Source organism: Apteryx mantelli, chromosome 1, assembly GCF_036417845.1.
Source record: "Apteryx mantelli isolate bAptMan1 chromosome 1, bAptMan1.hap1, whole genome shotgun sequence".
Lineage (NCBI taxonomy): Eukaryota > Metazoa > Chordata > Aves > Apterygiformes > Apterygidae > Apteryx > Apteryx mantelli.
In genome coordinates, this window is record NC_089978.1 from 99,497,863 (window position 1) to 99,510,504 (window position 12,642).

Sequence of the window (12,642 nt, forward strand, 5' to 3'; positions counted from 1 at the left end):
CTGGCTAGGTTTATTTTTAATGGTGGATCAAGTTGAAAGTGAGAAATTTTCATCTGCCACAGAACCCCCACACACTTTCAGTGTGGGGTGCAACTCTCTGCACTCCTTGTCCTCTGTCTCCAAAAAGCTGATGGTGTGACAGGACTGTGTCAGTGAGTCAGGCTATAGTCTGCTTCCCATGCTGGTTTTATTACCATTCTATTTTTACTATGTAGACCTAGGACTCAAATGTCACTGTTAAAGTTCCTACTGCTGTAGGAACTTGCAATTGCCTTGTGTGACCAGTTGAGTAGATATTTGTATATGGGAATGAATACAAGGGGTATGGGCCAGCCTGTGTTTCTGTGAGAATGTGATGTCTTTTTGGAATTACAATGAAGTTATAATGCTCAAAGGTGCATGAACTAAAGTGGCATGCGTGGGATTGTTCTATGGATAAGAAACATCTGGGAGGAACAGCTGGCTGTGTTATTTCAGAGCTATGTATTTGTATTGCCACTCAACTCTGTAGCGTCTTGGTCAATTGCTCAAATAAAACCAGTGTGAAGGTGTTTTATACCTCTTAGACAAGCAAGTAAATCTCTTATCCCTTGGTTTTCAGTCCCCATTTCCTTATGTGGTCACTGCCTGCTCAGCCCCATGCCAGTAACTTACAACCCTACCAGCCAGTTTTGCGTTACTCCATCACCTATAGAGACTGCAGGGAAATGTCAGGGTGGTGGGGAGGTACAGAGAGTTCTGCCTGCCTCAGGTGCCAGCGCAGGTTCAATTGAAGTGCAGGCTGAACACGTGGCCTGCTCACTTACCTGCATGCCAGGTTTTCCTGTGGGGGCAGTGTTGATCTACCTCCTCATATACAGAGACTACTTTATCTTCAGTTTTATCTTTTTACTCCTGATCCAGTTTGCTCTCCAGCGGTATGACTAATGCAGCAGGTGAATGATACATGAAACTTTCTTTCCCTTACACATCCCTTTTATGTTACTAATTGAAACACTGTCCTTGTCTGCAGCAATTGCAGATCATTACCTTACCTTCGCCTTTTGGCAGTCTGCTAAAAAGCAAAATGGATCCTGATATCTCGGTGTGATATGTAGAAGGCCAATATCACTCCCAGGCTCACTGTTGCAGAGCAGGACTCACCGTTTCAGCAGAGAGGCCAAAGGCTAACAAGGCAGGAAGAAGAGCAGGCAGCTCATGGGATCAAGTTCCACCAGTGAGTAGGCTAAAGGCATTCCTGCCCCAACCTGCTGCTGCTTGTGGCACCAAGCCACAGCTGTGGTGCTAAACAGGAAGCTGAACAAGCTGAAAAATACCCTAGCAAGATAGACCAGGAGCAGTTTTAGCCAGTACAGCTACCCAGAGAAGCATCCAGGGAGCCACGAGGTTAGGCTTGGGTGAGAAGGTCAGCTGGATGTGAACATGTTGCAGGCACTGAAAGATGTGCAGAGGTCCTGTGCCAGCCTCTCCTATCTGTGGCAGCACTGGCACGTCTCATCACAGGCTGAAGCAGATACTTGCCAGTCCAGTCAAAACAACTGTCCCTTTTTTTCTGTGTTAATCTTATGCCCTTTTGTGAGTTGGATCTGTTTATCATGGGGTCAGATGAGCACTCAGGACTGTGATAGTTGGGGATAGGAGCACACCGTCAGGTGTGGCACCTCCTGCTTTTCAGGTCAAGGTGCTGATTAATTTTGCCTAAACCGTAAAATGGAACTTCACTGCATCACAGCAAAACAGGAGCTTGTGACAGATCCCCAGCCTGCAGCTTCCAGGCCCTTTTCCAAATGTAGTGCCATTTTCTGCCCAGACTCTTTCTGCCAGAGCTCCTTGGCATGCCCAGAGGGTGTCCCATTTGTAGTGGCCCCCTGTTTTGAGCATTGCATTTGGATGACTGCACACACTCCATTTTTGAAAAAGGAGGCAATGCTTTTCCCAGCGATTAAGGCACTGCCTAGTGACACTGATAAGACTGAACTGTCCTCAGCTATGGAGGTGCCCCTACTCACAGATGCAGGGAAAATTACTGGGTACAATCTGCTGTATCGGCTGTGGAGATAAACGGAGGACTTCAGTCCAGAAAGCTGCTTTACAAAAGCAATAAATTCCCTTTGGAAAAAATGTGTTGCTGATGGAGGTGCCAGGTAAAACTGGAACTGTTTGAGCTTTGCACATGAAATATCCCTGAAGGCATTCTTTAGTAATAAAGGTTTACCAGAAATGTAACTTTGAAGAGGGAAGTGACTGTAAAAATGGCTATGGAAGGAAACCCAGGGTTTAGCCTTCCCTAGAGAAACAAATTCATCATGAAACAAAGCCAGCCTGCTTACAATGGAGGCAGTAGCTTCTCTAGGAGTGGGAAATGGACTTCTTTTCTGGGAATTAAAAGAGTAACTCTCTAGCAGTGGAGCTACTCAGCTCCCAGTTTCGGGTCATGTCCTAAACAGTGGTCAGGATCCCATTGCTTCTGGTGAAAAGCAGAGAACCACAGGGGAATAAGAGAGAAAAGGCCTCAGAGGACGACTTGCATTTGACTAGTGCGTCCATGAGGTCTGTAGTTGCATGGATCAGAAGCCAAGAGAAATCAAAGCTGTCTCTTACTCAGCCTGGTCTATCTCCCCATGAAGCTGCAAATACTGGCAAAACAGATTCATCCACAAATGGCAGCTCAACTCAAGAATCAACTCCTGTGTGGTAGAAGGGGATGGAAAGAAGGAGCACACAGCATGTGGGGTGAAATGGGGAGCTGTCAGGGTCCTCTGGTGTTAGTCATGAGCTCAGCTGGCTGAAGCTGCAGGGCCTGTAAAGCTGAAAATGTGAGAAGGCTGTAGGTTCTCAGAGACGTAAACGTGGTGTCCTATGGCATCGCCATCCTGAACTGTTTGCCTCAGGTTGCCAACTCAGAGGCTGGAGAGGGGATGGGAAATGAGGGACTTCGATATGGGGGAGGGAGGGATAGGAGGGGTGACCCCAGTACAGAGAGGAACCCAGGGAACTAGTGACATGACCTCAGTCCTGAACATGTGGGAGGGGGAACAGAATGAGGATGATGAGAATTTCTGAGGGGAAAAAATCAGCAGTGATGGATGGGTGCAGGCAAAACCCCTGCCAGTGTGCAAAGAGCTTGGCCTACACAAGCTACTGAGTATACTGACCCCACTTACTCCAGGGTAAAATATACACAGCAGGGCTTCTAGGCCTTTCCTTGGGCTGCCTCAGGATGCTTCCTGTGAGTGGATTCCCCAGGCCCTGTTTCCTCCTACAAGCCTTCTGAGCCATTCTCCACATGGTTTCTAAGATAGCGAGGGAAATGGCAGGCAGGCAGGCTTTCTCTGCCCCAGGTGCTTCCAAGGGAAGAGCAAGAGGACATGGAGGCACAGGCCAGTCTGAGGTCCCAACATCACTAGCATCTCACCCCCTTACCAAATGTCTGCAGGAACTGTGGGCAGTGCAGGGTAAGGAACCTTGCTTTAAAGCGTGACATCGTATTAGCTGTGACTGCAGCAATTTAAGCAGCAAAGAAATGCCAGCTGAAGATGGGATGGCACATCTGTAACATGGGAACAGATTCAGGCCGGAAGCACCTCTGATCAAGTTTTTGTAATGGGATCCAAAAGTGAAGAATTTAAGTTCACAGATGCTCTTGGTATTTTAAGGCCCCTGGATAAGTGACTCCATATTTTGAAGTGCTGTGCGTTCAGCTACCTCCACTGAGTTACTGGATAACATCCATTAAAAAACTCAGGGCTACCTGAGAGCGGTGTATCACAGATCCTATTGGTGCTGGCTTCCAAGGGTGCTTCCCTTTGGAGGTTGGAGAGCTGATTGAGGAGGTGAGGTTCAAGGGGGTTACAGGTTGCCCATAGCAGAATCCACTGGATTACAATAGAACTGCTACTTGCTTTACTTGGAAATAAAGCACAGCAGTGGCTGAGGCCACTTGGTGGCTAAAAATCATAACAAATTGTTCAGCAGGAAGATGTGGACTGATCTGGAGCCAAGGCTTTGTTTGAGGAGAATATCTTCTAGCTTGAGGATGTAAACGGACAAGTAACATTTCCGTGACAATTCCAGATTAAATTATCTTTGTGTCAGGGCCTGCATGCCTCGCTGGGCTCAAGGCCATCTCTGATGTCGTGCAGCCTGGGGCCTTGGGTCTGCCTGCTGCAAGAAGGAGCTGTGAGCAGTGGGCCCTGGCCCCCTTTGCTGGGGAGCGGCATTTAGCTCAGGCCCTCACCCTTGTCCCCTGCCTGAGCTACATTGCAGCCATGCCCAAGCCCAGCCTTGCACCTGGCTGCCACCACCAAGGCCCCCAGCTCAGCTTTGGAGCCATGGCTGTGCCTGGTGGGCCCGGGCCCATGGTGAGCCCCAGTCATCGTCCCCAGCCTGGCTCTGCTCAGGCACTATGGAAAGGGCCTGGGGAGAGGCCCCTGCCCTGTTGCCACCAGCAGCTCCTGCTCCCCAGCCTTGCTGGGTGTCTCCTGCATGCAGTGCCCCAACACTTCCCTCTCTCTCCTCAGTGCACCCCCCCCATGTCCTCACCCTGTGCTGCTCCTGCTCCGCACCAACAAAAGTGTTGTACAGCTGCACGGTGAACTGGATTGCAGACCAGGTCCAACTGAAATGTTACTTTTCCCCCTATCATGCATTGCTTTTTAAGTGAAACCCATTTTCCTGGTCTGTTTTCTAGGCATCCTAAGCGGAGCAGGCAATTTATGGAGGGGCTGGAAGGTGGGGCAGGAGGGAGGACTAAAGGTGAGGGTTGCTTATGTGGGTACCACCATGTATAAGTTGCTACTGCATCAAACAGAGGCTTCTGTAAAGCAGGACCTACCTCATGCTTTTGTCAAGGACGGGAGGAAATGGCTGAGGAGAGCCATGCGCCATGGCTAAGCCCAGCTACAGCTTTGCTTGGTGCCCAGTGTCCTGGGTCATGCAGCAGTTGTAATGCTGGAGGATGGCGAGCACGGGAAGAGTGTATAGTACATGAAAGGTGGTGTGGCAGGAAGGAAAAACGCCAACCCACCTGTGCCCCACTAGGTTATTTCTTAAGAAAAATCCGCCTATTTAGGGGCAAAGCCAGGTACTGTTCACACTGCAGGTTGACTACTCTTTTATTAGCAAGCAGTGCAGCCTAGCTTGTCTGAACAAATGCCTGCATATACTTCTTTAGCACCTGCCAGCTCTCAGGCTTTGGAAAGTAGCCTCTTCTTTTAGTGGTGCCCAGCTGGATTTTTACACCCAAAGAAACAGAGTAAACAGCCAGTAGGCTGTTCCTTCTAGTTTCCTCATAGGAAATATTAATAATTAATATTTGTTCCTTCTCTCACCCATCTCTAGAGCATAGCTCTCCCTATAAGCACTGGTAGTGAAAAGACCAGCAAGGGAGACACGTTAGACACACTGAAAATGTGACTGTGTGGGTTATACAAGCAAATAGCGAACTCTTCTGAATTGGACGGGTGCAAATGACTTCTTCAAGGCAGTAATAAAAATGTAATAGTAGTAAAAACTAAATCATTTCCGATTGTTGGGCTGTAATTGGCTTGTCCCTGCTAGCGTACCTCACATGAAGAACTCTGCCAAGCTTAGGCTATTTATGAAACATGCTGCTTCTCAGGGCAGTGGGGTCTAACCACAGGCAGTTAATTTTTTTATTTGTTTTTGGCAAGATTTGAATTATGGGGAGGAAGTTCTCGTAAACTCTGTATTTTTGACAAATTACTTTTACTATATTTCAGCTGGAATAGTTTTTACATTTAGCATGTTAAACAGGTAAAGAATATATTTAACAGCAAGTAAAGTCTTTTCTTTTTTCCAGTTTACCCCTGTAATTCAGATCAGTCAGCACATACTGTGACCCAACTCACTCTCCCATTCAGATTGACCAGCAGTGGTTTTGATCCCATGTTCTTACAGCCATATGGCTTCATCTGAGGGGCAAAGAAAAGCCAAAAGCCAAACAAGGCCATCCTGCTCTGAATTATCTGCTGGGCCTTCCCAGAACATTGCTAACCCCTCTTTTTCCAAAATCATACGAAGCCTCACCATGTTGCTTCAGCTGCTTTGAAAAAAAACATTTTGATTATTAAAATGCATGGGAGGGGAAAACATGGATTTCTCCCTCCTTGCTACACTAAAATAAGGAATGTTTGCAAAACTGACCATCTCCTCTAGGAGAGAATCTATCTGAGGGATGGCTCTGTGGTCATGAAAGATCTCTCCTTACATGCACCCAGAAATAATCCCTAAGTGCTACATCCCTTCCAACCCCAGTGAGATGAGTACTATGAAGTTTCCTGTGCAAGGAGTTTTCCAGATGATACTTTAAAAGTAGATGCTCTCTCCACTGTGCACAGGCATTAAATCCTCTGTAATACCTTCTTGTGAGAGCGAGGAATTTTCCAAGTGCTGTATCATTTCCTTTGCCTTACTTTGTTTTTATGGCTGGTTGGCTGGTTCCCTCCAGTTGTGACTTCCTGGCCTAGGGTCACTGCAGTTTAGTCAGCGGGATCCTGCAGGGTAAAAGCTGCAATGTAACTGTTCAGATAAAATACAGGGCAGTGCAAGTCCGATGTGTAATAAAGAACTTTAGATTTGCAGTGTGCTCGTTTTTTTTTTTTCTTTTTAATAGTGCTTAAACACACACAGAATGGCAAGATAAGATTAGATACCCACGAGCCGCATTTTTATTATATGCATATGCTATGATGTTCCTGGCTTGTTTGTGTGGAATGAAAATACGACAAGGATATCACTGCAAGCTCCAGCCAGCCTGCTGTGGACTAGTTTCTCCTTTACTCATAACTCAGGCATAGACAAAGTATGAAAAACCATGCCAAAACTCCTGCCATCTTCAAGCAACCTGGACAAAACTGGCTGTGTGCAGGTCTGCTCTACCATCCACATATGACTGGCGTTTGCTAAAGAGCTGATAACCTCTCTAGACATGGAGGCTAGAAGTGGATGTTTTTTTCCTAAAAACTAGAGTCATTCCAAATAGTACTTCTGGGGATGGTGGTGGTGGTGGTGTTAAAAATATTTGAGAATTCAGATAAAATTTAGCTAATAGCTTTGCCTTATTAAAAAAGAGGTCAGTTCAAAGTTCCCAAACTTTCCATTTAGACTTTTTCTGCAGAAAACATTTCTTTAAAAAAATTCTCTAAACAAAATATTTTATTTCAAAATGAGCTTCCCTCCCTCCAAATACCCATCCAAATCTCTTTTTCAGTTTAGGCTGAAAAGATCTTAAATTCCCATTTCTTTCAGTTTGGTCACTGAAAACAAGAATCTTATTTTTAAATGTGACTTTACTTCAAGCATGTGCTGCTTCACAGGCTGCTTCAGAAGGTAGTCAAGAAGAGATGGCTGGGTTATTCTGTAACTGGAATGCACAGAAAATGCAATTCTTACTGAGTTTAGGATTATTTATAGCTTCTTAAGAGAGACCTGCATGATCTATGTCACATCAGATAGCTCACAAGATTTTTCTACAACGGATTAAACCTGGCAATGTTTTCCAGAGATTTCATTTATTGCAAAAAAGACCAAAGGTAATGTAATTCCTGTGCTAATACCCATAATTGTCATGTCTTTGAAAGGTTTAATTCCAAAATAAGCATTCCAATCCACATTATTGTCACTTGATTACCTGAATAGCAGTTAAGTTTCCCTCATGACAATGTTGTGGGTGAGCATGGCCCCAATCTGGGCCAGGCGTCTGTGTACTGCACTGACTGGGGGAAGGAGTAGAGAAGGGAGGGTCCCACATTCGCCTAGGGCTCACCCTCTTCAGATAAATCTGCACCCAGATAATTTTATAATTACACCAGCCAGTGTTTGGGAATCACTGTAGAGCTGCAAATGTTTGCTGCTCTTGGATGACTTAATAATAAGAGTCGCGTAAAGAACTGGAATTAGCATGAGAAAGAGATAGAGATTTAGGTCTGAAGACTAACCCTCGGTTCCCAAATGACACAGAAAGTCCACATCAAGCAGCACCTAACTCTGTATTTCATTTCTGTTACTACTTACACCCTATTCAGCAAAGCACATCCTGACATAAACTAGAGCTGGATTTAAGCAGCAGTTTACGTATGAAGCCTGAAATGAGATCAGAAATGAAGTTCTGAAAAGATCCCAACATTGCTGGGGGATGGGATGAGAGCACTTAAGAAGTTTAAGTAAAACTGAACAATAAATTGCTTATCATCTTCTTTATATCCCAATCATTTACGCTTGGAGAGCAATCAGATGCTGCGCATAATCAGGTACAGGGCAGGACCCAATCAGCACCTCTCCACAGAGCGCTCTACTGCTGCTCATTGGCGTTCTCTATCACGGGGATGCATATAAGTTCAGAGCTGAAACACAGGGAAGGTACTCGGCTAATACACTGAAAGTGGTAAGTATGGCTTATCTATTACTGAGCATGCTTCTTTCCTAATAGCAAACTACATGGGAGCAGTGCCTACTAACCAGATAACATTGTTATCATGGAAAGGCTTAAAAAGTAGAAATACTGTAGCCTCTGCTTCTGAGCCTATTCAAAGGTTGATTGTGATCCAGGGAGCGTCTGTGTTTTTGGCAAGATCTGAATATATCTGAAAACCAGGGAGATTCTGATTTTGCACCATAAGGTCAGTTGGGCAGTGCAGTAAGTTGCCCAGAAGGTTGTGCAGTCTCCATCCTTGGAGATTTTCAAGACTAACTGGACACAGCTCTGAGCAGCCTGATCTGAACTCAGTGTTGACACTCCTTCGTGCAGGAGGCTGGACTGGAGACTTCCTGAAGTCCCTTCCAAACTGGGTCATTCTGTGATTTTGTTGACAAACTGCTTTTGCATTTGTCTTAGTAAGAGAAACACCATTTCTTTAAAATGTACTCATTTTTAAATAATGCAAGAAGATTGTATTTTGCTTTGAATGCATACAGAAGTCTGGAGCAAGTCAGCATGGAATCCTGCTCTGCTGGCTTCTTTTCATTTTCATTCAGTCTACATAGGACTATCTCAATTTTCTTCCTTTTGAAGTTATCAGTGCAGTCTGATAACTTAATAACTGAAATGTCTTATCTGCAAAGTACTCTATAAACATTAGCCTATGCTCTTTGTCATATGTTTTCATTAAGTGGTAGAAGCTGCAGAATTACGTGTTCCTACACCCTGCCTCTTGGATTGCCTCTCAGTTCCAACCAACTTGGGTTATTTTCCCGTATCTGTAGTCCATTCTGTGCTGTCTCAAACGTCTCTGTTTAACAATCCTGCACTCTAAAGAGAGTAATGGGGCCATTACAGGACACCCCATATAGATCAGATGGATTTGACAGCTGAGCTTTGATAGCTGAAGCTTCAGGCAAGGGTAGGAGGAGGATTTTGATTTCAGTGTCTGGGACATAAGTAAGAGTTTCCATAATCAAGAGAGGACATATCTTTGTTTTGTGATACAAGGTGACTTAAAACTGCACTGGAGGCAGCATGGGGAGATGTTTGCTTTGGATATTGCTCATCTCAGCAATCCTTGACTGCAGTCAGAGTTTCCACTGCAGTCCCATCCCCCTTTCTGTTCCTACGTTTCACCCAGAGTGCGTGTTAGCACAATGTAACTGCTGAAACTATCAGCTGGGGAGTAGCTCATCAGTGTCATCTCGAGGCCTCAGAAAGATACAGGAAGGCCAGATTCCACCTTCCCTTTGGTACTAGAGCTACTGTTTCAGATTGTCTACAGTCTCACATAGACATTATTGGGATTCCTACACTCCAGGCAATTTTTTTGAGGTTATCTTTGGAATCATAGTGTTTTTAGGCATATCTTAATTTAAACATAAATTCAGACCCTAAGGCACAGCTATGCAGAGATCTTAGAATGATCTGTAATTAGAAGGATATCTACGCAGTCATATTGCATTATACGAAGAAGTAACCAACCTTTATGTAGATACATGAGAACTCCTCCAGCAGTAATGAATGTAGCTGTTGACACAGTCAAGGGGCAGGTATTGTTTTTGTTCTTTGGGCTTTTAGAAACTATATCTGTATCCACTTTGAGTGGCTGAATAAATGAAAACCCCATTCTTTGCATTGTTTTTATATTGGATGTTTTAGGGAACTGAACATAGCGATCAGGCTGTAATATTATTTGAAAAAGACGAATGGCAGTAACGCTCTTCCCTCCATGTTTGGGTACCCTGCTTGGGTAGTCCCCTGCTGCTTGCAGAGGCGCATATAAAATTGTGTTTTCTTCACCCCAGCAAAAAGGAGCAAACCGGAGGCCGGTTTCCTTGCCTTTTCCCCCCGTGCTGGGCTCACTCTCTGCAGGCCACACACACAGCCCAGGGCCGCCAGTGATGCTGGCCCCTTGCTGCGGCCCCTTGCCTGCCTCACCGCGGCCCCGGTTCCTCGCCGTGGCTGGTGGCCGGGGGCTGCGGGGTCCGTCTCCCTTGGGGAGAGAGGTCTCCTCTCCCTGGTGTGCATTGGGCACCTGGTAAGAGAGGGACCCATGACTGGGGAGGAGGTGAAGTTAAAGCATGACTGTGTGTATGGGAACAAGCCCGGGCGTTAGGTTGTGTCCGAGGGATCAGGGCCCCTCCTGGCCAGGGAGGAATCTGGGGCTCCAGCTCCCCGGGCTCTTTGTGCCATCTGATGAAAACCTCCATTGTCTGTAAAAGAAAATGTGTTACTGAGCCCAGCCCTGAACCTTTTCTCAGTGAATTCATTACCTGTCCTGCCTGCTGCGTGCCAGGGAGGTAGGTCCGTGTGCCCACGCTGCCTGGCTGGTGGCCAGTGAAACAAGCCAGCTGCTGCAGCCGCCGCCGTGCGGCCCCCGCCGCCATTTCGCAGCGTGACACAGGCACACATGCACGGCCGGCTTGGCGTCACCTTTAATGTGGCAACAGCCGCTGCGGCCTCACGGCCGGGCTGTGGTCGTGATGGGGCTGAGTGAGGCCTGGCAGCCCTGACTCGCCCTGCAGAAGCGCAGCGGCTGTTACGGCTGTTAGGGCAGTTATGGCGGAGCGCCCCGAAGCCGGGGAAGAGCCTCACGGGCATCTTGATTTGAGCCCCTTTCCCCCTCCTCTGGTTCTGCCCCGCCACAAAATGGCGGAGACGGGTGTAACCAGGCTTCGGTGGGGGGGATACTAGTAAACTCTTTTTTGCCAAAATTTTGGTTGGTAACCAGTGACCCCAGTTGTGAAAGCAGGCTAACTACCTCTGATATACTTCAGCTTATCACTTCTTTACCCACAAGTGACTTTTGCTCCTTTTCAGTTAATTCATTAGGTAAACATGGATTTGCTTGGGGACATATTCTCAAGGCTGACACAAATCCTGGCCTTCAAGGAAATTAACTTTTTTTTTTCTTTTAATCCCTCCCAAGAAGCAACAGGTTCGGTGGCAGTGGGGAAGAGCACAGAGAGGCAAAGCGTGTAGTATCGGACCTGCCGAAGGAGCGCAAGCCCCTTTGGCCTGGCCACTCACTGTTACCAGGCTCCATATTTTGTTTTTACCACCAGGGTCACTGTGTCTGCTGTTCTTCTTCAAGGCTCAGTCTCTGGGCCAGGTGACATCAAATTATTAGCCTCTGTCTCCAAACAAGTTCTGGCTGAAAAGAAAGCACAAGAAAGTGAAAAGAATGCAAAATCCCCAAGACTCAGACCAGAGGGTCTATTTTAAAAAAGCAAAATGAAATGAAAATTGTTGGTTTCTTTCCTAAGCCGGTCTTTTGGTTTATGGAAGCTGAATTAAGCTTATTGTCATGCTTGAAGATGGCAGAAAGACTCATTTGTGCATGGAGCGTTTTTCTGGCGGGTTTGTTTAATAAGCTTGGGGCCGTGCTGTCCCTCTGCTCCCCTGAGCAGACCGTGTACATGGAAGCAGGCTGCAGGGGCTCAGAAGGAGAAGAGTGGTGAGAAGTGGCAAGCTGGCTCAGTGTCACGTACTATTTTAGCACTCTGCTATTACTAGAACAACAGTGTGTTATTAATCACCTCCTTTTTCTGTGTTTCAAGGATACTCCAGCAGCCAGAGCGAATTGTGGCCCCGTTATCCTGGTTATCTTCTGGTGGAGAAACCACCCGGAAAGCAGTGCCCTGCCCTCAAGGAGCTCCCGCCGTGCTGCTTTGGAGAAGACACTGCAAGTGGGTGAAGCCAGTAAGCGAGCAGAAGAAGGATGGCAGAAATGGTAATTAAGGCTGCTTTTGGTCTCACGTGTTGAGTCACAAACTAATTATGTAATCAGGACCCAGCCATAACAACTGTGCTGGCTGCTTGCCTGGCCGTTATTAGTCAGTCATGCTTTGTAGGCATTACAGTCAACCTGGCTGTCAAGACAGGGGAGGGAAGTGGTTTTATGGCCTGAGATGAAGATGATGCTCTGTGTGTCTGTTAGCCTCTGCTGTCTGTGCCGTATGTGTTGGCTCCAGCGTCCTCCTGTCTGCTGCCCTCATTACTTCCCCTAGATGACAGACAATAGCTAGAGTGTGTTTCCCACAGCTTCTTCCTCTCCACATGGCGAGTAGGCCTGTCCCTCCCACCAGCAGTCCTCTGGATTTGGAAATGAGGTATTTCTTCTTCAGATCAATGGAAATCTGGTTTGGTTCTATTGAATTTCAAAATTAAAGCTCTGTTCTCATTATACTTGTTCTAAT

At 46.4% G+C, this 12,642-nt stretch overlaps 1 protein-coding gene across 1 annotated transcript in view; it reads left to right on the forward strand.

Moving 5' to 3' along the window:
• The first annotated feature begins 12,008 nt into the window (after window positions 1–12,008).
• LOC106483672 (cystathionine beta-synthase-like) overlaps window positions 12,009–12,642 on the forward strand; it is a 29,513-nt gene continuing 28,879 nt past the window's right edge. The window contains exon 1 of the mRNA XM_013941649.2: window positions 12,009–12,176. Within this exon, the coding sequence (XP_013797103.1) occupies window positions 12,165–12,176 (12 nt within the window). The 5' untranslated portion in view covers window positions 12,009–12,164. The remainder of the gene's footprint in view (window positions 12,177–12,642) is intronic.